The 26823-nt window shown below is 38.4% G+C and overlaps 1 protein-coding gene across 2 annotated transcripts in view; it reads left to right on the top strand.

Annotated features, from left to right (window-relative positions):
- The window catches only part of NLK (nemo like kinase), a 164446-nt gene extending 143862 nt beyond the window's left edge, over window positions 1-20584 (top strand). Inside the window, exons 7-11 of one of the 2 annotated variants that reach the window (XM_080826569.1) lie at window positions 875-976; window positions 10360-10446; window positions 16947-17145; window positions 18061-18154; window positions 20235-20584. In XM_080826569.1, the coding sequence (XP_080682695.1) occupies window positions 875-976; window positions 10360-10446; window positions 16947-17145; window positions 18061-18154; window positions 20235-20289 (537 nt within the window). In that variant the 3' untranslated portion in view covers window positions 20290-20584. The remainder of the gene's footprint in view (window positions 1-874; window positions 977-10359; window positions 10447-16946; window positions 17146-18060; window positions 18155-20234) is intronic. The other variant, XM_080826570.1, reaches the window with a different exon arrangement.
- Window positions 20585-26823: the final 6239 nt, after the last annotated feature.

Here is a 26823-nt window from a genome sequence, read left to right as displayed (position 1 = left end):
GGATCATGACCTGAGCCGAAGGCAACTGCTTAACCAACTGAGCCACCCAGGCACCCTAAACTTCATAGTTTTGATAAGTGCAGAAAATAGGGCTTTATATCTGGCAATCCCAGTACGAGGAAAAGAAGTATTCTGTAGGTAAGAATTTTCCATCCTGGAGGAATCTGAATGACATGTTATTGCTAATTAGGTTATGAAGTTAGAACAGTTTTTACACCATAGAAAATTGTGAAGGTGGTTTCCTATCTGCCAAGACTTGAGAAGACCATTTTCTGTCATGCTCAGCTGACTAAGGTGGTCTTATGCAGTGTTACAGTTTTTTCTAAGAACAACCATTTTCTGCCAGTGTAAGACATTTCTAGAATAAATAGAATGTAAATGATGTGTACAGGCCCAAACATCAATAGCTTAGCTTTCATTTCAGATGTGAAAGTTCTGAGTATTTACTGAGTCACAGCTGCCTGATTTATGGATTAACTCCTTGATGAGCCTGAATCCATTCATTAACTGTTTGAAAAGAAGAGTCATTAGCCATGAGCAAAAGAGCAGTTCACCTCGCAAGGATCATAGATACTGTCTTATCAAGACCCAGGGCAGGCACATGCAGACTCCTAAGTTACTGTAGCCTTAGAATGCCCTGCTTGCCAAAACGTATTTTATTTCTATCCTATGGGTTCCTAATAAAAACATTTTTCTGGCTTTTTTAATAGTCCAGAAAGTGAAAGGGGCTCCTATCAGTTAATCTGGAACTTACCTTAAAGGCTTGTTTTCCCCCCACATTTGGTCCTCGTCTCTAAGGGCAGTGATTTAAGAGTAATGGAAAGTTGTTTCCATGAGCTCTTACTATCTGTCTGTATTTCATGTTTCCTTGCAGCTGGATTTGATCACGGATCTTTTGGGCACACCATCGCTGGAAGCAATGAGGACGGCTTGTGAAGGCGCTAAGGCGCACATACTCAGGGGCCCTCATAAACAGGTAAATGAGAGGGCGGGGCCTGTAGTTGGTAACCAGCTGGGCAGGACTTCTCTTCCAACAGAGTAATGACTTGAGACTTTTTAAACAAAAACATGACTTAGAGGTTTTATTTAGTTTTTTGGGTCACAGTCATAAATAAGAACTTGTTAAATATTTGTCAAACCAAATAAAATACCATTATTCCCAATGCTGTGGGAGAGAGTAAATACTTCTGTAGCACTGTTGCTAAGAAATTACTCCTGCCATTTTGTCTCCTGGTCTTTGATGTGTCTGGGAAAAGTTACTGGGGTGGAGCTTTCACTTCAGTGCCATGTATATCAAGATGTCTTTTCTGAATACTGAGCCAAAATACCTGGTTTCTCTTATTCCAACCAGGAGTATGAGGCTGATTCTATTGCACTCTTACCACTCACACAGAACCGGGTTTGAATGCTTGTAGAAAGGAAGTATGAAGAAGAGATTGCCAGATTTGCACTGATCAATATTGCTTGTAACCAGATAAGTCACTGCTGAGAAAGACAAGAAGATGGCTTTTATCTCCACATAAGCAGCATTTTTTTAGGAGAACTCTTCCTAATCTACTTTGGACAGAACAGCTTACTGATGTGAAGAGTGAGCGAGGGAAATAGTTTTCCTAGGAACAGCAAACTGAAACAGAAAGAAGGCTTGAACAGAAAGACTCGGCAACTAATTCTCATGGGCTCTGCCTTGGTTTCTTTTAAATTAGTCATTTATAGGGGCACCTGGGTGGCTCAGTGGGTTAAAGCCTCTGCCTTCGGCTCGAGTCATGATCCCAGGGTCCTGGGATCGAGCCCTGCATCGGGCTCTTTGCTCAGCGGAGAGCCTGCTTCCTCCTCTCTCTCTGCCTGCCTCTCTGCCTACTTGTGATCTCTGTCAAATAAATAAATAAAATCTTTAAAAATAAATAAAAATAAATTAGTCATTTATATGCTCTGATTGATCATTACATCTGATTGATCTGAATGACCAAATGACAGACCGAATTTGATACTCTTCTCAAATTACCAGCCAGACATTTAGGCAGGGCCTTGTGCCTTGCCCCTGCAGTTTCTCTCTCTAATTCCAGTGTGACTCCAAAGCTCCCATTTTCACATCATAAGGAGGGGGCAATGGGTTAAGTGTGTTGTCTTCTAAAACCAGTCTGAACTAGAAAAACAGAGATGTGGATGCTGGTATTTTAAATAACCCCCTGTTGGTTATATCTTTCTGTTGTATTTAGTTTATGAACTTTGAAATAATTTGAGCCCTAACTCTCTTAGAAGAGCACACAGTAAGTCTTAACCTAGAGGAAGGTTCTGTATTAATGGAAGGAACTCAAAAGATCTATTATGTTCTATTTATTGGCCATTATCAGGAATATTAAAGTAATTTATCAATACTTCATCGTAAATGTGTCCTTGGAACTAGCAAAATAATTTTCCTGACCTTAGGTCAGTAAATCTTTCCTGGCTAAATGTAGCCAGTAATGAAATGTGATTAAGATCACATACCCTGGGGGCGCCTGGGTGGCTCAGTGGGTTAAAGCCTCTGCCTTCGGCTCAGGTCATGATCTCAGGGTCCTGGGATCGAGCCCCACATCGGGCTCTCTGCTCAGTAGGGAGCCTGCTTCTCCCTCTGTCTCTGCCTGCCTCTCTGCCTGCTTGTGATCTCTGCCTGTCAAATAAATAAATTAAAAAAAAAAAAAAGATCACATACCCTGGTGCCACCCTTCCATCTCTAGAGGAATTTTAACTATTGCTAATGGTTGCCAGCTAATTAATCCTTTGTGTCAGAGCTGCTGAAGTGCAGCTGAGAGAGCAAGGCTTCCTAAGGAGTTTCCTCCCTGCCTTCTAGAACAGCTCAAAAAGGTAACATACTGCACCAAAGGTATCTATGCTCTCGTTTGAGCATTCCTGGCAAGTGAGTCCTTTTCCTTCTAGAATTTTTTTAAAAATCTGTTAGTTGTAAAAACCTTAAATTTTCAATTAAATAAAAAATAGTTAAGTATCATATTACTGTCTAAAACAAAGGAGGGAAGAAAGGAAAATTTAAAGTCCTATGTTTATTTAACTAGTTAAATAGGTTAAGATGTTAAGCAGAATTTTTTCCTAGACATTTTTACATGAACCGGCCTCTTAACAAGAATGCCTCTTAGAATTTATTTTGTTTTTCATTAAGTTTTGTGATGGTCTTAAGAGAGCACCACAGCTACCACTAAATTTAAATCAGCTACTGGAATATTTTGGTTTTGAAGAGAAGACTGGTAGGGTGGAAACAAATTAGGTGACCATTTTTCCTCAAAGGCTAGATACACTTTGCACAAAACTTTAAAGTCTTTTTTTTTTTTTTTTTTTTTTAGATTTTATTTATTAATTAGAGAGAGGGAGAGCACAAGCAGGGAGGAAGGGCAGAGGGAGAGGGAGAAGCTCACTGAGCAGGGATCCAGGTACGGGGCTTAATCCCAGGATCATGACAGCCAAAGGCAGATGCTTAACCAACTGAGCCATACAAGTACCCCAAAACTTTTAAGTCTTATCTTTAGATGCTCTTAACCAGGGCTAGAAATGGTCTCCTGAGTCAGCTGTTCATGGTCTTTGAGCAGTAGCCCACGTAGGTATAGAGTAAATTATGCCTACTGTATGTAATTACATGTAAATGAACTTAGCATATTACTTAGTTCCAGTTTTTCCCCAGTATAGAACTTCAGGTTTTCATCTACATTTGCTAGTTGATCTGTATACCACTAGTGCTCTCAAGAAAGGTTAGCAGACCCTTGAAGTTCTTTACTTAGACCATCATTCAGACTCTACTTTTCCCCTTTCCACTCTCTACTCCTTCCCTTACCCCATGATGCTTATCTTTTATGCCTCTTGTTGGCCTGTTAGCAGCTGTTTGAAGGTATCTCCATTTATGTTATACCTGTTTAGAGCTGAGATCAGAAGGCACATACATACCCACGCCCAAGTATATTGGTATGTAACCATTTGGATTTTTTTTTTTTAACTTTAAAAGATGAATTTGGTTCCAAATCCAGTATGGACACTATAGCTTGTGTAGTTCTGTACATGATGACTGTTCTGCAAAGAGCATAGTTCTTAGTTCAGTGCCCCACACCAGATATATGCTCGTTTATTTCTTTGGTCTGTAGTGATGAAGAGTGCAGGCTGCGGTGGCAGTGTCAGGCTTAGCGCAGTGCACAGCATGTTGACAGTGTCTCGGGAGTTGTATGCTACAGTTTTCAGACAGACTGTGAATCCTGCCTCAACTGGTAACTCATTTTGTGATCTTGGGTAAATTATTTAACCTCTGTGTGCCTCAGTTCATTCTTCTATAAAATGGGAATAAAAATGGTTCCTACCTCATTAAATTGTTATGATGATAAAGAGATAGTGCATGCCAGGAAGCACAGAATAGTGTCTGGCATTCTAAACATTTAATAAATATTAATAAATATTACCGGTTAAAGTTACCACCCTCATGGTGTAGCTATAGCTTGTGATGTTTTGTTTTGTTTTTAATATATACAACATTATGATCAAATGGAGTTTGTTCCAGGGATCCAAAGACAATTCACCTACAGAAAATCTATTAATGTATTTTGACATTTTAAATGAGAAAAATCATGATTATCTCAATTGATGCAGAAAAGGCATTAGATAAGGTTCAGTCCTTTTTATGTGTTACCATGATGAAAGTTCTTTACAAAAACCTGTAGATAAATTTATAGATAAGTATATGAACAAGGCAGAATGAGCTGTATTAACACATTACTAAATAAATGAGATAAAAATGCATGCACAGAGAAAAAGACTCTAACTTTTAGAAAGGACTCAGAATTCTTTTTTATTTAATATTTTATTTATTTATTTGCCAGGCAGAGAGGTGGGGGGCCGGGGGGTGGGGGAAGCAGGCTCCCTGCTGAGTAGAGAGCCCGATGCAGGGCTCCAGTCCCAGGACCCTGAGATCATGACCGAAGCTGAAGGCAGAGGCTTTAACCCACTGAGCCACCCAGGCACCCAGGACTCAGAATTCTTAATGAAGCTGCTTAGGCTATTGGAGGTCTTCCCAGGGCAAGATATACCTTACTGTACTTATACTAAATTACTGGATATAGGAGTTAGATAAACTATATTTAAATTCATGAGGAATACTTCTAAAATTTCAATACAAGTTTTTGAGTTTGGACTATAAAAAGAAAAACTTTTTTCAAGTAGTTCCCACTCAGGTAGCTACTCAGTTAGATGGAAATAACCATTCTTTACTATTAATAATCATTTCTAACAATATTTAGAAGTGTGTTATATACTAGTCACTGTCCCAACCACTTCTTATACATTAGTTCATTAAATTCTCACAGCACTATAATATACCATTTGTTCCTTTTTACAAACAGGAGATGAAGGATTACTGAGGTCAAATAATAAGCTTAAGGTCATAAGCCAGATCTCAAAAGTAGGTTTTTGTACTTCTAAAACTTACATTCTTAGCCAGTATACACTGCATGACACATACACCTTCACAGCATATTTTTTAAATTAATTTTATTTATACATATGCAAGTGATGTGAGTACATGTAAAATAAAAATTTTACAGTTAGTCATCCATAGCTACCTCCCATACTGTCCCAGTCACCTCTAGATTAATGTGAGAATATCTTCCCAGACATATTTTATTTATTTATATATGTTTATATAAACAAAAATATGTCCTGTTGTTTGTTGGGACTTCTTAAAAAATACAACCATACATATACAAAAGGAGAATCTAATTGGTTATTTTCTTCGAGTACAGATTACTGTCTCAAATTAATTTTCTTGTGTGGTTGATTAATATACATATTCCCATGGGTGCCTGGGTGGCTCAGTGGGTTAACCCTCTGCCTTTGGCTTGGGTCGTGATCTCAGTGTCCTGGGATCAAGTCCCGCATTGGGCCCTCTGCTCGGCAGCGAGCCTGCTTCCCCCCTCTCTCTCTGCCCCTCTGCCTACTTGTGATCTCTGTCTGTCAAATAAATAAATTAAAATCTTATTTAAAAAAATATATATATATATACACACACACACATACTCCCATACAGTTTATCAGTCAGGACTCTTTTCAGTGAAACTCAATTAAAACTGGCTTAAGCAAAAAAGGGAACTTACTGGCTCATAGCACTTTTCATATGAAGTTGTTGATCTACAGCTGACTCAGTCTTTGCTGGATTTAAGTAGTCAAGTGATGTTCCGAGCCAGGCATCTGATTCTTCTCTGTTTTGTTTTCCTGTGTGTTGGCTTCATTTTCAGACAAGCTTTCTTTTCCCCTGTGTGTTTGTAAAAATGGAACCAGTGGTCCAGACCTATGTTCTACTAGCATATCAATCCTTCAGGAAAGAGCTTTCCCAAACAGATCTAGAAAAAATATTTGGAAGGTCTCTGATTCAGTTATGAATATGTTTGGTTATGAGCAATAGAAAATCTTGCTTACTATGGTTTAAAGACATTAGGGGTTCATTTTTTTCTCATATCAAGAAGTCCAGAGGTTTGCAGCCTGGAGCTGGTATAGCAGCTCAACTTACGTCATCAAGGACCCAGGGTTTTTTTCTTTCTTTCTGCTCTGCCATCTGTAGAATATTGATTTCATACCCTCTAGCTTATCTCCTCCTGGCCACAGAATGATTGTAGCTTGAAATCGTATTCACATTCAAAGCAAGAAAGTGGAGGAAAGAGGGAACACTAGTGGTATCTGTCCCTTTTATTAGGAAACGATATTTTCCCAGAAGCCTGCTTAGCAAGGTTCTGCTTCTATGTCGTTGTCTAGAACTGTGTAATATGTAACCTCCCAGATGTTAGACAAGCTTAAAAAAAAAAAAAAAAGAGTGTTTCCTATCTTCTGTAATAAAGGTAGGTAAAGGAGAAGAGGACTGGAGGGTTTTTGTTGGATTAGCCAGTCCCTTGGCTGTCTTCTGTTTTAGAACCTGTATCTTTCCCAGAGTCAGTCAAAGGTGTTCAGGGAAATATTTCATTTGATTAGTCAGGCCTGGGTCAGATGCTCATCCTTGGAATTGAGAGATTGAAATCAAGCTCAGCCACTTGATTTATGAGTGAAGAGGGAGTGGTATTCGGTATTTTTTATTTATTTTCTTTTCTACAACTCAGAATCTTGGATGAATGCAATCTTAGTTGCCATGACCCAAGTATCTTTTAAAGTAGATACTTGGGAGGGGCGCCTGGGTGGTGTCTGCCTTCCGCTCAGGCATGATCCCAGGGTCCTGGGATTGATCCCTGCATCAGGCTCCCTGGTCAGCAGGAAGCCTGCTGCTCCCTCTCCCACTCCCCCTGCTTGTGTTTTCCTCTCTCACTGTGTCTCTCTCTGCCAAATAAATAAATAAAATCTTTAAAAATGAAACAAAAAAATAAAGTAGATACATAGGGCACCTGGATGGCTCAGTCAGTGAAGCCACCAGCTCCTGATTTCAGCTCAGGTCATGATCTCAGGATCTCAGGATTGTGGGATCAAGCCCCGCATTGGGCTCTGTGCTCAGCACAGATTCTGCGTGAGATTCTCTCCCTCTCCTCTTCTCACTTGCCATAAAATAATAAAATATTTAAAAGAAGAAAAGAAAGGAGATACTTTTTGAGGCACTGACTTACTGGTAGGATTGAAAAGTCTATTATCAGCCCTTAGTCCTTCTGTTCATCTCTTATAAGGTTTAGATTTTCCTTTTTCCTCAGATTGCTCCAAGTAATTGTGACAGAAATGCATGTAATATTTTCGTTAAAGTGAAAATGGTTCTGTCTCCTGACAGGAACCGTATCTTACATTTAATAGATTATGTTAGAGAGTTCATTCAATTCAAACTAATTATTTTTCAGGTCGGGATTTCTTTTCTATAATCCCCGCATGCTCACCATATAGCGCACTGCATATTGTGCATACTTAATTAACATTGCTGACTGATGATCACAGCTCTTTTTCCACCAGCTGAAAGCTTACAGGACAGGACTCAAACAGCCAAGCCAGCCTAGCCAACTCTATTGTGGTAACCAGCACTCTGCCCTTGGCTTATGATGACTGTGACATATCATTTAGGGCCCCTCACGCAGGTCCAGAAGCTCATCCTTGCTTCATTTCACTGACAGTTAATCATAGTCATTAATGGAGGACTCTTTATAACCCTTCCTATCCTCGTGATTCAGCACTGGCGCCCACTTACTCCTACATTGCTATGTGGCTTATAAACTTGCAAAACGAACAGAAAATGGCCTGGCATGTCTTAAAAGGGAAAAAGTAATGTCTGTGAATGCTGGGGGAATTGACAAAAACTTTTTCCCAAATGAAGTATTTAGGGCATATTTCTAAGCATTCTGTTTTTTCATTCAAATTAATTCTGTTGTGCTTGACTGAGAAATACGAACTTCTTATCTAGTTCTGATACCTTGTGCCCAGCTGGTTTCAACCATAATGGCTGATGAATTAGAGGGGAAGAGAATGGAATTAGATATTTGGCATCTCTAGTACAGCATCTTTCCCATGGAGCCAGTGGTAGGAACTAAATTACTAGTGGTTATCCTTCTGGAGAGGTATTGGCATAACTGAACTGACTTCTTTTTCTCTGTGCCCCTTCTGAACGTGCAACACAGAAAAGGAGAAAACATAAGATGATGGTTCCAGGCTGTGGTGAAACTTAGCCTTATTTTTAGTGTGTTTGTTAGGGTGTAATTCTATAAAGAAAGATAAGATGGGAGAAGGTGTAAAATTTCAGGTTGCCTTAACATCCACTCATTTGATTTTCACAAGCTCCTCATGTATCCAGTTGTCCTCGTGTCTTAACAAATTTTGCCTTCTAATTTGTCCTCTATTCTCCATCCTCTAGAACTGTTTGTTCATATGTTTTCCTTGCCCATCCAAGACCCGATATTCATCTTTGTTACTCCAACATCTAACCCAGGCCCTGGCATTTTGTGGATGATAAATGATTAACAATGTTTTGGGTCAGTAGGCTGGTCTGTGCCAGTACAATCTAATAGAAGAGAAAGCTGAGGTTCTAGCAACTTACTTGACCGTAGTGATGGCAAAGTTAGAATTGGAACCCACCTGTTCTAGTACTCATCCCAGTGTTCTTGACCCTGACCTTAAGCTATAACATACCATCTGTAGATGTTAGAGATGTTATAACATCTATAACACTAGATTCACTTAGAAAGTGGAAAGAAGGGGCTCCTGGCTGGCTCAGTTGGTGGAATGTGCGACACTTGACTTCAGGTTTGTGGGTTGAGCCCTGTGTTGGGTGTAGAAATCACTAAAAAAATAAAATCTTAAAAATTATTTTTTAAAAATTATTTTTTTAAAAAAGTGGAAAGGAGAGATTTGCTTATGGTGAGACATTTTGGTCAGTAAGAATTGGCTGAAATTTGGCTGCTAACCTGCATAAGCCATGGAAAAGGACCAGCTATTTACAGTCAAACCAAGAATCAGAATCTTTAAAAAAAATCAAATTACTTCATTTTACACAATAAAGAAATTGTTAGGGGAAATATGTAAATTAAGTTGTAAATCAAAACTTCCACACTCGCCACATGCCACTCCTTGACTAATATAGATAATTTCAGGACTACCATAGACTTACATATTTTTAACAAGAAATACTTCTCTATTGGCAAACAAATATTTGAGTGCCAATTGTAAATGGGTTCTGTGCACGTAATGCTTTTTCTGTCATAATTCTATCGAGTTTCATATAATTTTTGAGCTAAAGTGAACTTCAGAGATCATTTAGTCCAACCATCTCCTTCTGTGCTTAAGAATACTGGGATTCTCACATGTTGATTTATCCAATCAGTTAGTGAATTAAAGCCTCATCTCATCTTATCTCTGTTAGTCCTTGATCCTGCAGAAAACTTCTATGAGGTGAATAATTCTCTCCCGATGATTCTGAGACACCTCGCTGCTATTCTTACTAGGTTTTTACTATGTGGCTTTGTTGGAAATAGGCGACGTGTAAGACAGAGTTCACATGCACAGTTTCCATGCTTGACTTTGTACGTACCTGTAGTTTTAAATATTTTTGCCTCCTAATCCCAGGCATGTTTGGTCTTCCCTTCTTCCCTGAGCATTTACAGTATAAGGCTAGCAGGAGCACCATATTTACAGGATTAGCTTTCATTTTTTGTAGGCTCCTTTGTGAACTAACCTACAACAGGTAATCCTGCAATATAAAACATTCTACTGGAAGTCAGTGACAGTTGCTGCTTCTAAAGATTGGTTAATGAGGGGAATACCCTTTCCCTTTGAGGTTAAACGTATATGCACACAACTTTTGAGCTGGATGCTTGTAATAAATTGGCTGTATTCTGTATCTACGTACACAGAGACTCACATATTTTAATTCTTCATTTCTTACAGCCATCTCTTCCTGTACTTTATACCCTGTCTAGCCAGGCTACACATGAAGCTGTTCATCTCCTTTGCAGGATGTTGGTCTTTGATCCAGTAAGTAGTGTTTATTTTTATATTGTTTTAATGAATTAAAAATACATGTGTTCTAAGAGAAACATCCTGGCTTTAAATAGATGAGCAATGTAAAGAATGACTTTTCAAAGATAAACTTCAATTCCCAGTTTTGTGTGTACCATTGTGCTCACTCACTGCACAGAAGTTTGATTATTAACACATAAACATCTAGGTGAAAAGAGATAAGGAACTGCACCATCCTTATTTATCTCAGGATTTGAAAAAAGAGTTTGACGCCAAGGTAAATCAGGAGAAAGGAATTTTAACATTCTTGGAAAAAATCTGCCCATTATATTGCATAAGGAACTGTTGACTCATTTGGTGGTTGAGATGGTAGCTTTATCAAATGCCATTTGTAGTCTTGACTCTTCTGGGACAAAGTTCAGGCCTTCATTTACCTATTCATCCAAAGAGTATTTATTACTCATCTCTGTTCTGGTAACTATTGCCAAAGAAGACTCAAAAATGAAAACATTTAAAAAAGAACATCTTCGTTGCCGAGAGTATAAGAATTCCTCAAATACAAACACAGCGGGTATTTAGAGAGGGAAAAACCACAAAAGTACCATTTATGAAATTTACATTGGTATGTTTGTAATGAGAAAATAGCTGCATTTCAGGGGATGGAGTGAATTTTTTCTTCATTTGTTGTTTATTTTTTGGTTTCCATTTGTTTACTTCAGCATGTGAGGTGCCCATGATATGGGAAGCAAAACAGAGTGGCCCTTCTTGTTTCCACAACCCCTCCCTGTGGCCAAGCTTTTACCATTGAGGACAGTTTCCAGCACATCACTTGCTCAGTGAGCTAGTGATTCAGTGTCATTAGTTTGATTTTTTTGTTTTATTTGGCAAGCCTGTCTATGTAGCTAAACTATTTATACAACAGATGTTAATACCTAAAGACCTTTTACATATTTTTATATATCTTTTGTGGTTAACAAAACTAGAACCACATGAATTTCAAGCTTCAGAGATTGTTTCTGTCTGCCTCTAGACAATATATAATAAATATATTTTGTATATTAATATATAATAAGTAAATTATAATAAAGGCCCTGAGGTTAAATTTTATGTTTATGCATCAGAAATATGTTACTCTTTTTATTCTGTTAAGATTGGGAACCAAGAACCATGTGATTCACCTGTACCAACTTTTACTTGCAGTACTTAGAGCTGTTAGCTGTCCTATTTCTCTGAGATCCCATGATTATTAATGATCCTGTCCTGCCAGGAGTTCATAATCTTTACAGCCCTAAGGCTGGAATTTCCTAAGCCACAGAGTGGATACCAAGCATGTTTTCCTGGGAGGCCTTTTCGACATCAGTTCTACACATGAAATGTCCTTTTTCCTTAAGAGTGGGATTGTCACACCTAATTAAAATGAAACTTTTGGTGTGTTCATAGTTATACATTAGATTTATCTATAAAAAGGAGGAAGATTTATCTGGTAAAAAAATAAAAAGAGGATCAATTCTTATAGGACCTATGCAAATAACTCCATGGTTATTTAAAAAAAAAAGAATTCCATTAACGCACCCCATGTAATATTTACCCATTTTTATCATTGTCTTAAAGAATAAGGCCAACCAAAATATATTATTATTTATTTACAGAATCATTTTTAAATTGGCCTGATGCTTTATTAGTTTATAACTGATATTAAGGATTCTTTTCTTTCCAATTCTGAGGGTTCAATTAGAAATAGATATCATTTTTAAAGAGTGTTTCTAATTTTAACCTGTTAAATTAAGGGCTAGAGATACATTAAGAAGAAAGAAATGAGGTGGGGGGTTTTTTTGGTTTTGTTTTTTTTTAAGATTTTATTTATTTATTTGACAGACAGAGATCACAAGTAGGCAGAGAGGCAGGCAGAGAGAGAGAAAGAAGCAGGCTCCCTGCCGAGCAGAGAGCCCAACGTGGGGCTCGATCCCAGGACCCTGGGATCATGACCTGAGCCGAAGGAGAGGCTTTAACCCACTGAGCCACCCAGGCGCCCCAAGAAATGAGGTTTTTAAAAAATCCATTAAAAATAGAACATTAGGGACGCCTGGGTGGCTCAGTTGGTTAAGCAGCTGCCTTCGGCTCAGGTCATGATCCCAGCGTCCTGGGATCGAGTCCCGCATCGGGCTCCTTGCTCGGCAGGGAGCCTGCTTCTCCCTCTGACTCTGCCTGCCACTCTGTCTCCCTGTGCTCTCTCGCTCTTTCTCTCTCTGACAAATAAATAAATAAAAAAAAAAAAAAAAAAAAATAGAACATTAGCCATAATTAAATCAGTTTATTTAGTCTGGTTAGTCTGAGATAATTATTTAATTACTTTACTGATCTTGGGTTAAGCATGTGTCTGCTCTTGGACTGACACATTCTGAAATCCTGACTCAGTTACTTGGTTTAATATAGGTGATGGCTATCTGTGGTGATAATATCAGCTGTTCCCATAAGTTTATGTCCTGAATTTAGTAGTCAGGAGTACCTGGTGTAACAGTCCTTTACTGAGGTTCTTGTGATGTTTCTCATGGGAAATTTAATTCCTTAGCTTGTAGTAGAAGCCTTTAGGCAAATATAAGGAGAAACCAGAAACCACTAAAGGATAAGGTGAAGGGCTCTGGTTCTTTTATTATAATAATATCAATAGTGTTGGAAAGGATGGGATGTAATAATCAGTTTATAAAGGTGTAATTAACTATTAACTCAAATAGTGAAGGCATTAAACCTCCAGAGACTTTATCTAAATGCAATAAATAGTTACAAGCAGTATTTTTAAAGCACAGCAATAATTATTAGGAAGTTAGACAAAATTATTCACTTTTTTTCTCTTGCCAAATATATCTGTTATCTTGCATACACATCTTCCTATCATCACATACTCTTTTATACTCTTTACAAAATACATATTACTTTAACCCAAAGATACTTGCACATCTTTTTTAACTGTTTATTGATGGCTCCTCTATGATATATTAATGAAGAGTCTTTATATATTAAAATTATGTTGTCCAGGTATCCCGACTGTCTATTAACTCAAATTATTGCCAAGGTCTTAATATTAACTAAGAATCAAATTAAAATTTAAGTTGACAAATTAAGTCCTTATGAATTGTAGCATTCTAAAAACTAATTTCTTTTTAAAAGCACATTACCTGTTACCATTCATCTAATGTAGTTGAATACATAATTTTGCAATTCTGTAATCTTACCCAAAGGGATATTAGTTTATCTGACCAGCAAAATCAGTGGAAAAAAAATTAAAATTCAAAATGATTAGGCTTTTTGTGAGAAAACAAACCCAAAACTTATAGAATATTGTGATGGCATTATGTGTACATGGTAGTAAAATCAGAAAGAAAACAGAGATTTTAAAATATTTATAACTATTAACTCAGACTGATTTGTCCAGAGTCACCTTGCATAGTAATACCATATGACATCTTTATCTTATACAATTATATATCAGATATTAAAACTTCTAAGTTAAGAGAAATATTTTGCTTTTTACTTTGTAACCTACTAAACCAAGAATATTATTTTAATTCACACTTAAAGCTTTATTTAATCTTTGAGTTACAACCTTTTTTTTTTTTAAGATTTTATTTATTTATTTATTTGAGAGAGACAGAGACAGAAAGAGCAGGAGCAGAGGAAGGACAAGCGGACTCCACACTGAGCGCAGAGCCTGACACGGGGCTCAATCCCAGGACCCTGAGATCATGACCAGAGGTGAAATCAAGAGTCAGACACTTAATTGACTGAGCCACCCAGGCACCCCTATGAGTTACAACTTTAGCAAGAAAAAATTTCTAAATAGCCAACACATTTAATACATAAAGAAGAATAGTGTTTTAAAAATCTTTTCATTTCTTTGTATATGTCTTTAATGTGTTGATATTGGTTCTCAAAGCCAGTTAGAATAGGGATTTGCCTCATTAGCTTTTTAACAGATCTCATAACAGCATATATTAACTCCCCTCAGAGGTATACAAAGTACATCGATGTGTTTGCTTAGAAATGTTTTTTATTTGTAAAATGGAAATTTTTATCAACTCTTCAGAACTAAAAGAGCCACAATTCTGATGAAGCAACAAAATCAAGGGTAGAAATAAGTGTCCACATCTATTATAAATGTTGATCAGTTAAACAACATGTGTACAATATGTAATTAAGAATATATATGAACATGGGACGCCTTGTGGCTCAGTCAGTTGAGTGTCTGAATCTTGATTTTGGCTCAGGTCATGATCTTGGGCCCTGGGATCGAGCCCCAAGTCGGGCTCTGTGCTCAAGCAGGGAGTCTGCTTCTCCCTCTCTCTCTGCTCTTACCCCAACTTGTACATGCACGCACACGTGCTTTCTCTAAGATAAATAAATCTTTTTATATATATATGCATACACATATATATAGAGAGAGAGAGAGGACATAATTAAGTACCACTAGGTCCTTACAAAGAACATTATTGAAAAATCTGAGTAATTTTGTGACCCCTTTTTCAATTTAGTAAAACAGTTTTTCTTTTCATACCCTTTACAAAAATGACAGTCTCCTTTCTTTGCAGAAGTTCTAAAGAGACATTAATTTAGAAAAATGAAAGCTGATCATTGATTGCATGCTAAGGATTTGATTTACTTTTTGTTCAAAGACTTCTCTTAGGTAAAACACTTTAGAGGACCCCATGTTGGTGCACACAGAACGTACAAACACAGAGCATGCTATCAGTCGTTGAGATAACACCAAAATCTTTTCAAACCTGCATTCTGGAATTTTAGGAAATATCAGAATCCACAGACAAAAAAAAAAACCTAACAGGAAAACCAGATTCCAGCTGCTGGTGGCAGCTGAGAGGGACCCAATTTCTGACATCTGCCACCTGACAGAAATGACTTAATGGTCAGATGATAAACTTAAAACCCAGATTCACCCACTGCTAACACCTGTGTGTTCACAATTGGCCATGCTCAGTCAGAAACAGAAATAGATTTGTCCAAGAACCAGCTCTAGTATGCAAAAGCCAAGGAGCTCAGTCCCTCACATGAGACCGGCCAGGGTCACTGAGGACTCCCAAGGGGCCCGGTCCCAGGCATAATGTACTGTCTAGCCAGCTTGTTTCCTTTGGTTCTGACAATAGACCTTTATCCCAGTGAAACCTTCAGGAATATCTGGATCCATTTAGGAAAAAAAAGAAGCTTACTTGCTAAGAGTACCAGCGAGTCAAGCTTCAGGAGGGCTGGATCACCAGATATACCATATGACAGGTAGTGAAAGAAATAAAACCAAGGTTGTCAAGTTTACATTCGTCTGTTCATGGTGTATAAACAGCAGCTTTCTTTTGTGATTATCATATCCTGAAAAGTCATGACATGCCTTTTAACATCAGCATAGCAAAAAATTAGAGATAGAAGGGTTTTTAGGGAAACCAGGTTTATGGGAAATATTTAACATTTTCTTATTTGGGGGACCAGAACCAGTCAGGATGATCCATTTATTTTTGGTTTAAGTACCAAATGGTTTTCTTTGTTTTTAATTGTGTTGTGTGTGAAGTGGGGCAGAGTGTCCATTTTTGTTCTACTCTGTACTGAATCCATCCTTAAATTCTTTAAAATGTACATGTAGGGGCGCCTGGGTGGCTCAGTGGATTAAGCCACTGCCTTCGGCTCAGGTCATGATCTCAGGGTCCTGGGATCGAGCCCCGCATCGGGCTCTCTGCTCAGCGGGGAGCCTGCTTCCCCTTCTCTCTCTGCCTGCCTCTCTGCCTACTTGTGATCTCTCTATCTGTCAAATAAATAAATAAAATCTTAAAATGTACATGTATGTCCACTAAGCTAAAAAGAGGAGCAGGGTTGTTTTTTTTTTTAATGGAGAAATGATTTTATGATTTATGTAAACCTGAACCTACTACATGAAGTATTCTGATCTGAAGTGCTAGAAAACCACAGGCCACTGATACTCAGACGGTGCTGGCTGTCAAAACATGGCATTCAGACCTTATCTGCTGCCTGACCCCAGCAGTTCCCCATAGGCTTTTGCCCTAAGTTCAGTTGGCATTCTAAGTGAATAAAAGTTTTAAGCAACTTTGTAAAATTGCCACTGTGATCACATCTCTACCAAATGCTGAAACACATTTAGAAAATATAACTGTTATTTAAAATGTAAACTTACCCCTCCAAAGCTTTGCATATTTAAATGTCATGGTATTTGCCATTTTTGACCATGCATATATCTATTTCAAGGTAGGAACTCTTTGGGATCTTAGCAGAGTCACTTCTAAATGCTTTCTGGTGATGTCTGGTGGTTGGTTGTCCTACGTTATATACTCACTCTGCCGCTGCATTAATGTGCCTCTGCGTTCAGACATCCCTCTTTATACAAGACACACTATAAATTAGGGATAAGCTGTGAGAAGCAGTCACTGTGTCTTAATGAAAGATCCTGTGTGGACAGTCATGTTTATCTGTAGTGTTGACGTGCCGGTCTCTAAATTTGATTTCAGTCCAAAAGAATATCCGCTAAGGATGCCTTAGCCCACCCCTACCTAGATGAAGGCCGACTACGCTATCACACGTGTATGTGTAAATGTTGCTTTTCCACCTCTACTGGAAGAGTTTATACCAGTGACTTTGAGCCCATCACCAATCCCAAATTTGATGACACTTTTGAGAAGAACCTCAGTTCTGTTCGACAGGTTAAAGGTGAGTATCTTTTTTGGCCTCTGGCCAGGCAGGATGAATAATAACATTTTCCATTATATGGCTGTGAAAAACTGAGTCTGGATGGTGACCAAAGTTCCTCCATATGTTTATTTTACAACCTTGCATATAGCTGTTTGTCCAGGGCATATATGCCAAGAAAGCTATGTGTGTTATAAAAACAGATTTAATATTGCATCCAGTGAAGGGTCAGGCAGAGAAGCTTTTCAGACTGCCTCATTTAGTGAGTGTGAGACTCAAAGCAGATACTATGTATTCACTCAGTGTAATTTCATTGAATGAAACACGTTGGACTTTTTTATATAACGTGCAAATTTTAGGAAGGATAAACACCCACTGAGGGAATCATTCCTTGAATGATCACAAGAGAGGAGGATTTCCAGTAGTCTACTCATAAAATTCCCTGACACGATCTCCTGTTGGGGTGGAGATGGAGGTTAATGACACCCAAAATTCTGAATGATATTAGACATTTTAGGGCATTTTAGAAGCGAGGTGAACAGCCCAAAACTATGTACCTAAACAACTGTGGGGTTTTTTAAAGTGATTTTCAAAAGAGCAATAATTACCATCAACGTGGAAAATCGATTCATAAGGCCAGCTCTGTGGGATCACTCTCAAATTTGTAGACCATTTTACTCCTCCCTTGGATGGAGTTTTGAACCCATATAAATGCCATTTGGTCAGGGGGGTTGGGAAGTTGTCTGTGTTTAGCAGCCACTGTCATTTTGGTTTCAGGAAAGTTCCAGTGGATCCTGCCTTATACATGATCTCTGTGCTTGACCTCACAAAACCAGTAGGAAATGCTGTTTACAGATGCTGGCCAGTTAGCTGAGAGTCCAGTGCTCACAGGCCTGCAGATTGACATGGATTGTATGATGTTTGTTTTCTCCACAGAAATTATTCACCAGTTCATTTTGGAACAGCAGAAAGGAAACAGAGTGCCTCTCTGCATCAACCCGCAGTCTGCTGCTTTTAAGAGCTTTATTAGGTAACTATATGTATGTAATTCTTACTTTCTTGTTACTAAAAGGATGTCATTGTGATTTGATTATTCAGCATATTTCTCTTTTTATTTAGATTAGATAATACAGACAAAAAGAAGGTTTCTTTTACGAGTTTTGGCTTTAGTCAAAAGCAAGTAAAAAATGTGAGCATTGGTTTCTACACTGATGCCCCTTCATGGTGGTTGATTGGGTGGTGGGGGGGTGCTTTGGCAGTTTTATTCACAGATGACCGCTCTACTCCCTGCTCGTGCACATGCATAGGGATCCTCCTGCAGCAGCGGCATGGCGGCCACTGCCCTCGAAGTAGACGTGATCATCTTGGTTCCCACTACCATCCCCACCACCTTAATAATAATGCAAGCAAGATGATTTTATAGGTAGAGTTCTGGTGTGTCCTATCTAGAGTTTTGTTTAAAGAGCTTCATAGCTGCTTTGGAACCTGACAAGTCTCATTCACTTTGTCTCCCACCCTGTCCTTTCCTTCTCAGTGTCTTTTTCCCTATTCTTTGCATCAATTAAGGTACAGCCAGGAGAAAGAAAGCACACCAGAAAGCACACCAGTAATGTGAACAGGGAAAATTTAATAGTGAGAAGCATTAACTAGGAAAAGATGGTTAACTTCTAAGAGGTGCATAAGAAGATTCTGGAGGGCCCCAAAGTAGCAAATGCAGAAAGCAGGTACTCCCTCTAGACTAAGGAAGAGTGAACAAGGAAGATATTAAGAATTTGGAGAAGGACCCTCCACCCAAGGGTAATAAAATTTGGACATCTTTGTAGAGGATATGACTGCTACAAGAACCTACAGAGCTTGAGGGTGGTGAAGAAACGTTGCAAAAGGTGTGGGCAGAACTGGTCCATCAGAGAGGCCTGCTGGGTTGCAGAGAAACTTGCCAGAAAGTTTGGGTAGGACAAAACTGGGCCTTCCACGTCAAAAAACCACTCCAGAACCAGGAAGGGAAGCTGCTTCCTGATGCTGTGGCCTTGCAGTGTCCTTCCAGCATAAGCCGGGTGGCAAGTAATAGCTGTGAGTAGGGTCTGGCTCCACTATCACAAAGCAGGACAGAGGAGGGTGGATTTAGATCTGAGAGGCCACACTCTTCCTCCTTTCTTCTCCACCTGCCTTTCTGCCTTTCCCTTTCCCTCTTCTTGCTTCCCTTTTAATTGGCCTTGACATGGTGTCGAAGTTGATTAAAGTTATTAAATCAAGGTCAAGAATTTTTGTTTAGAATTTTTTTAATCAGAGTGACTTTCATTTCTTCCATGTATTTTTCTGTGGAAAGTAGGAATTAGGTTGCATTTTTACCTTTCTGTGGTTTTAAATTACTTTATTATTTTCCCCTAAGAGTTAGTGACCCAGTCAGTCATGTGTTTTAATACCTTTCAGGTGCAAGTTATTCATTATCCTGGGCCCCTGGGAAGTAAAATGGTTACACACACACCCTCAAGTTTATAATCTAGTTAGCAAAATTAGACAGATACGTGAAATAACTGAGAAAACTGATCCGTGGATAACAAATGCTAAATGATTATCCATTACTATTGAATTCATACTTCATAAAAGAGTGCCTGTAAGGCTCATTCACATAGGTTCCCACTTAAAGTCACTGTATTTTGAGAGACTGCTTTTAAATGGATAATTCTGCATCCCTTGAGGTTATTTTCTTGGTTGATTATAGACATTACTGTAATACCTACCACCTACTTCATATTACAAAGTAGGCACGGTAGAAGGCACTTTACCTACATTATCTCATGTATTCATCACTGTCCTATGAGATGGATGGCAGGCATCATCCCTTTCCAAAAGAGGATTATGCTCGGCCTCCCACCGCGAGTAAATGACTTGTCATCTTTAAGCCCATCACTGTTGCCTCACTTATCAATACAGATTCTTGAATGAACAGTTTGGAACAAATGCAGCTTTAGAGAAGTTAAACAAATAAAAATCCAGAAATGGACTTTATCATTTTTTTAAAGGAAGAGAGAAAAACACACAGCATTGACTCATCCTCTTGCCCTTTGTGGTGTCACACCTGGTTTCACTGTGTCTCCATTTTTTTCCAGTTCCACTGTCGCCCAGCCGTCTGAGATGCCCCCATCTCCTCTGGTGTGGGAGTGACGGTGGAAGATAATGTACTACTGAAGATGTAATGTAGCTTTCCACTGGAGTCTGGGATTTGCAATTCTGGAGGTTAATCATGCTTGTACTGTAATTTTACTAATGAAGTTTTAAATTAACAACCACTACTTGTATGATATGAATAATATTTAGAAATGTTACTAGACTTTTAATCTTGTAAAGTGGTTGTGCTTTTAGAAGAAAAATATTTTACCCAGAGTTGCACATGTTTTATGAATTTAGTGCAGCTGTTATGGCTCACCTCAGAACAAAAGAGAATTGAACCAAATTTGGGATTTTGGGGTTTTGTGTTTTTGTTTTGTTTTGTTTTTCTTTTTTTTTAAAATGAAGTGAGATTGTTCACACACACACACACACACACACACACACACAGAGGACAGTCGTACATTTTGATATTTGAGCCATTCCTGAAAATTTGGGGTTTTCTAAAACAAAAGAATCTAGAAACCTTGCCTGCGACCAATCATGGAGCCACATGAGCTGATCGTGGCTGCACCTGGGGGGGTGGGGGGTGGGGCATGCCACCTAATGATCAAGCCCTATAATTAGCTTCTCATTAGAGCCGTGACGGTGATGTGTGCTGTCTAAAATCCAATGTTGTGGGTAGAGAGAATGAGTTTGTGACTAGGAGAGACTAAACTTCTGTTTTCCTTACCCAGTATAAATATATATATATATATTTAATCTATTTTTATTAGAAGTTTTTCTGCTCTTTCTTACATAAAAGAACCCCTCAAGCATGCATCTTTCATGTGTGTAAATAATTCATTTCTGGGCTAATTTCAAAAGAATCCCAACATTGCTGTATAGAGAGAGAACTAGCTTGCACATTTTAGGTCTGTGAAATTTTGTGAGACTTTTCCTGCACTGGACAGTTAAAAAATAAATAAATAAAGACAAAAACAAATTTTTAAAAATTTTAAAGCCACAAAATAAGGCACATAGGGAATTATGTCAAATGTGTTTGTGTCCTTAGGCAAAGCTGTGGGAGTCTTGAAATGTCACAGTAGTAAATAACTTATTACTTTTTGACAAATTTTTTTTTTCTGTTGGAACACTGAATTCTTCTGTGCATATGTATATATGAATACAAATTGAAGGCCTCTACCTCCTGGAGTTATACAACTTGGCTTGTTTACCTCCACATGCTGATGATGACTATTTTTTTTTTTTAAGTTCAATGTGGAGACTTGAAACTTGAATGTCCCTTCCAACTTTTATATTAAAAATAAAAAGACAAGAAAATTGAAGATCGTTTTTCACCTGTACAAGGAATACTAATGGATCGTCTTAAAATTGGTCTAGGAAAAAACCTTGGTGTGTGTTATGGACAATTAACTGTTAAAGTTATTGTAAGTTATCTGTATTTAGCAGAGTATTTTCATCTTGAGTGATCTGAGCTGAATTTGAAGACTATTAATAAGTTATGTTTGGAAGTTTTAACTTCAATGAAGTAATTATTTGCTGTGAAAGAAACAAACATTGAATTACTAAACAAAGATGGTGCAATATCTTTGTTTTTTTTTTATGAGGCTCCTGAGAATCAACCCAACTGAAGCATTTCAATTCACTTGAATGAGAAACGTGTTTAGTATCAAAAGAGCCCAAGAAGACACTGGTGTGAAAGGTACAATCTCAGAGGTTGGTCAATTACCGTGGCACACTTACTGGTCACTTTGTACAATGTAGATTTGAAGTACAGTGGTGAAAACATTAAATGTGACATTTGAAAAAGATGTGTCATCCATTTTCTTTTAATTCTTTTGTTTTCTCTTCAGTACAGCTTTTATTCCTGATTTTGCAGTTTTAAGACATTTCTTATTTTTCTTATTTTTATTTTGATCTTTGAGGAAATTAATTACGGTTTTCAAAATTCTTCCCAGAAACTTTACATTGCCAAAAATATATCAAAAACTTAGTTAAGCAATATTAAAAATATTTTGAGTCATATATAATTTGAAAGTCTTTCCAGACCTTAGAGTCTAATCCAGTGGTTTTCAAGCCTTTTTTTTTTTTTTCCTTTTTTGAGCAAAGAGCCCTATTCTCATGTGAGATCAAATTTCAATACACTGGAGTCGAAAACATTAAATAAACAAACTGGATGAAACAGGTAGCTGGGGGCTTGACCTCACCCTCTCTTCCTTTCTGCCTCCTGCCCCTGGCAGCCCAAAGGTAGTTCTAGCAAAGGAAGAAGTCCTAGCTGGAGCACCTGGGTGGCTCAATCAGTTGAGCATCTGCCTTCGGCTCAGGTCATGATTCTGGGGTCCTGAGATGGAGCCCTGCATCAAGCTCCCTGATTAGCAGGGAGCATGTGTCTCCCTTCCCCCCCCCCCCCCGCTGCTACCCCCTCTTGTGCTCTCTTGGTCTCTCTGTCAAATAAATAAATAAAATATTTTTTTAAAGGGTTGCGGGGAAGAAGTCCCAGCTGGGTGGTGGTGTAATTATGACCTGACACCAGACTCCCTAACTTCAGAATACCTTCCCTGTGGCAGATAAGGCAGCATGACTCTTGAGTTTGTAGATGGCATGTATTTCCCCCTATCTTTCCTTGATTTAGCAAAATGAATGGATTTTTTTTTCCTGACATGGAGGGAATTGACTGTTCTAACTCATATAAATTAATACACATAAGTTTGTTCATCCAATAAACTTTTGAATACCCATTGAGTGCAAGAATTAACAAGGACACCTTGTTAATATCAATAGTACTTGAATAAGAAAACTAGCTTTTATCACAAGAGAACATTATGAATTGCACATATAACAGTTTGAAACAGATTCTTTACAGGTAGATAGTTTGACCTATTCCCACTGGAACCTGCTAGGCTAACCAAGGGATGTGTGCCCCTTTTTTTTACTTATAATTGTTGATAATTACGGGGCACCTGGATGGCTCAGTTGTTGGGCATCTGCCTTCGGCTCAGGTCATGATTCCAGGATCCTGGGATCGAGCCCTGCATCGGGCTCCCTGCTTAACAGGAAGCCTGCTTCTCTCTCTCCCGCTCTCCCTGCTTGTGTTCCCTCTCTCGCTGTGTCTCTCTCTGCCAAATACATACATAAAATATTTTTTAAAATAAATAAAATTGTGATAATTGCAAAAATGGGGAATTTCTACAACCAGTGAGTCAGTATGGACAGATAAGTTAGGGCTCTAATCAGCTACAGTTTGTTTGCCGTTTAGGTATAAGACCCAGAAGATGGAAGTAATTTATGATAGTTCATAAGGTTTGGAATTTTTATTTTGTTTTTCTTCTATGGTATATCATTTAAAATACCATTATATTAAAACAAAAATATATTCAAGAATAGAATATGACATTTGCATGAATTTTGAAAAAAAAAAAGGCCACATTGGGGGGAGCTGTTTCCTGCTATGCTCTAAGGAGCATTGAAAGGACATGGGTAGTAAATGAGCACTTTGAGTCTTCTCTCCACCTCTCCTTCCTTAAATGGTCTTTCCTTGGCTTCCCTAACACCACTCTGTTTTTCTCCCTTCTTGGGGCCCACAATCTGTACAGCCTTCTTCCTCTGCTTAATCCTCACAATGTTAGGTTCCCTGGGCTAGGGATCAATCCTGAATCCTGGCTTCTTTTAATGCTCTGAAGCATTCAGAGCACTCAGGTTCTTGACTGTTGGCTACTCTCCTCTTGTGACTTCATCTGCCCTCAATGAGCATAATAGAATGAACCCAAATCTCTTACCTATATATCCAGATTTTTTTGCTAGGTGCCTATCAGAAATCTCCACTTGGTTATCTTATAGGCATCTCAGACATGTCAAAAACTAAAATTAATAATGGTTCCCACACAACTGTATTATTAAATCCTTCTCACTTTTCCATAGTGGTTCTTTTTTCCCTCCTTCCTCGACGAGGGCCAACCTTAGCATGTCGTGAGAAATTGTGGAAGAGAAAGGAATTGTATGTTTGTGGGCAAGAGGGACAGAGTTGGGAGCTGGCCCAGGCCCCCTCTTCACATTAGGTTAGGATCTGTGCCAGGGTGGTGCTCTTGGCACCACAGTGCCAGGTTTTCCTTTTTTGGCAGGAGAGGTGAAAGAAAATGGCTCAGGTTACACTGCTCTTCTGCTCCCTTCCCCTCAGTCCTGGTCCAGGGCTTCATATCCACCCCGTTACTTAAGCCAGAAATCAGAGTCCTCCTCACTCCCATCTTCACAACAGAATTCATGCATTTTTCGTTCCATTCTTTAATATTCATTTATCTTGGGGCACCTGGGTGGCTCAGTGGGTTAGGCCTCTGCCTTCGGCTCAGGTCATGACCTCAGGGTCCTGGGATCAAGCCCTGCATCCAGCTCCCTGGTTGGCGGAGAGCCTGCTTCTCCCTCTCTCTCTGCCTGCCTCTCTGCCTACTTGTGATCTCTCTCTCTCTCTCTCTCTCTCTGTCAAATAAATAAAATCTTTTAAAAATTCATTTATCTTAATGTTCTAAATTACATGCCATAAAAAAAAATAAAACATGCCTAGCTGATGAGTTAGATGCTGTTGAATCTTGTTTTCCATTTTGGAAATCAGGGCTGAATTAAAGAGACTGCTACTACTTGCCGAGCTTAACATCCAGTTTCTCCTCTCTCAAGATTAAAATATTTTGAGAATCTAACCCATAAATGGTGACATTTTTCCTACACTTTCATATGTGTCAGGTGTACAACTCTATAATTCAACATCTGTATACACTACAAAGTGATTACCAGCAAAAGTGAAGTCACTGTCCATCACTATACAGTTGCCCCACTTCACCTATTTGGCCCACCCCCAACCTCCTCTAACCATTAGTCTGTTCTCTGTATCTATGAGGTTTTGTTTTGTTTATTGTTGTTTTTAAACTCGGCGAGTGAAATTATAGGCATTTGTCTGCATCTGACTTATTTTGCTTAATGTAATACATTCAAGGTCCATCCATGTCACAAATTGCGAGATTTTTCTTTTTTATGGCTGAGTAGTATTCCATTACATAAATGTACTACATCTTCCTTAAGCATCTCTTGACAGGTGCTTAGGTTGTTTCTATATGGTTTTTTTTTAAGATTTTATTTGTTTATTTTTCAGAGAGAGAGAGCACTAGTAGGGGGAACAGCAGGCAGAGGAAGAAGCAGGCTCCCCACTGAGCAAGGAGGCCAACATGGGACTCAATCCCAGGACCTAGGAATCCTGGCCTGAGTTGAAGCCAGACGCTTAACCAACAAAGCCACCCAGGTGTCCTGGTTGTTTCTATATATTGGCTATTGTAAATAATGTTGCAATGAACATAGGAGTGTATATATCTTTTCAAAGTAGTGTTTTCAGATTTGTCACCCAAATACCCAGAAGTGGAATACCTGGGACATGTGGTTGTTCTTAATTTTCTGAGGACTCTCCATAGTGTTTTCAACAGTAGTTGCACCAATTCACAATCCCACCAATAATGTACAAGGGTTTCCTTTTCTCCACACCCATTCTAACACTTATTTCTGTTGTTGTTGGTTTTTTTTCTAATAGCCATTCTAATAGATGTGAGGTGATACCTCATTGTGCTTTTGATTTGCATTTCCCTAATAGTGATGTTGAACATCTTTTCATGTGCCTGTTGGCCGCCTGTATTTGTTCTTTGGAGAAATGTTCATTCAGATCTTCTGCCAGTTTTTTAATTGCGTTGTTTTTCTGTTGAGTTGTATGAGTCCTTGTATATTTCAGCTGTTAACCCCTTATCACCAAAGTTTTGCAAATATCTTCTATTTGTAGGTTGCCTTTTTGTTTTGATGATGGTTTCTGTTGCTGCACAGAAGCTTTTTAGTTTATTTTTGCTTTAGTTTCCTGGACCTTTGGAGTCTGATCCACAGAGATGCTCCTAAGACCAGTGTCAAGGAGTTTACCACCTGTGTTCTCGTCTCAGAATTTTATGGCTTCAGGTCTTATATTCAAGCCTTTCATCCATTTTGAGTTAATTTTGTGTGTGGTGTAAGATAGTAGTCTAGTTTCATTCTTTTGCATGTGGCTGTCCATTTTTCCCAACACCATTTATTGAAGAGACTATCCTTTCGCCATCGTATGTTCTTGTCTTGTATGTATGTCTAATCTGTGTCATAGATTAAATGTCCGTGTGTGTGTGGGTTTATTTCTGGGCTCTTGATTATGTTCCATTGATCTGTGTGTCTGTTTCTGTGTCAATACCATACTGTTTTGATTACTGTAGCTTTGTAGTATAGTTTTAAATCAGGGAGCCTGATACCTCCAGCTTTATCATTCTTTCCCAAGACTGCTTTGGTTCCATACACATTCTAGAATTATTTTAGTTCTGTGAAGTATCCCATTGGGAATATTGATAAGTATTGCATTGAATCTGTAGATTACTTTCAGTGTTATGGACAGTTTAACAAAGCTAATTCTTCCAATCCTGTATTCCAAGAATACAGAATATCTTTCCATCTGTTTGTGTCCTCTTTGGTTTCTTTCATCAGCATCTTACAGTTTTCATTATACAAGTCTTTCACTTCCTTCATTTAGTTTATTCCTAGGTAATT

This window comes from Martes martes, assembly GCF_963455335.1.
Source record: "Martes martes genome assembly, chromosome: 16".
In the NCBI taxonomy this organism is placed as follows: domain Eukaryota; kingdom Metazoa; phylum Chordata; class Mammalia; order Carnivora; family Mustelidae; genus Martes; species Martes martes.
Note: the sequence above shows the minus strand (reverse complement) of the source record. Positions and strands in the feature narration are given on the sequence as shown.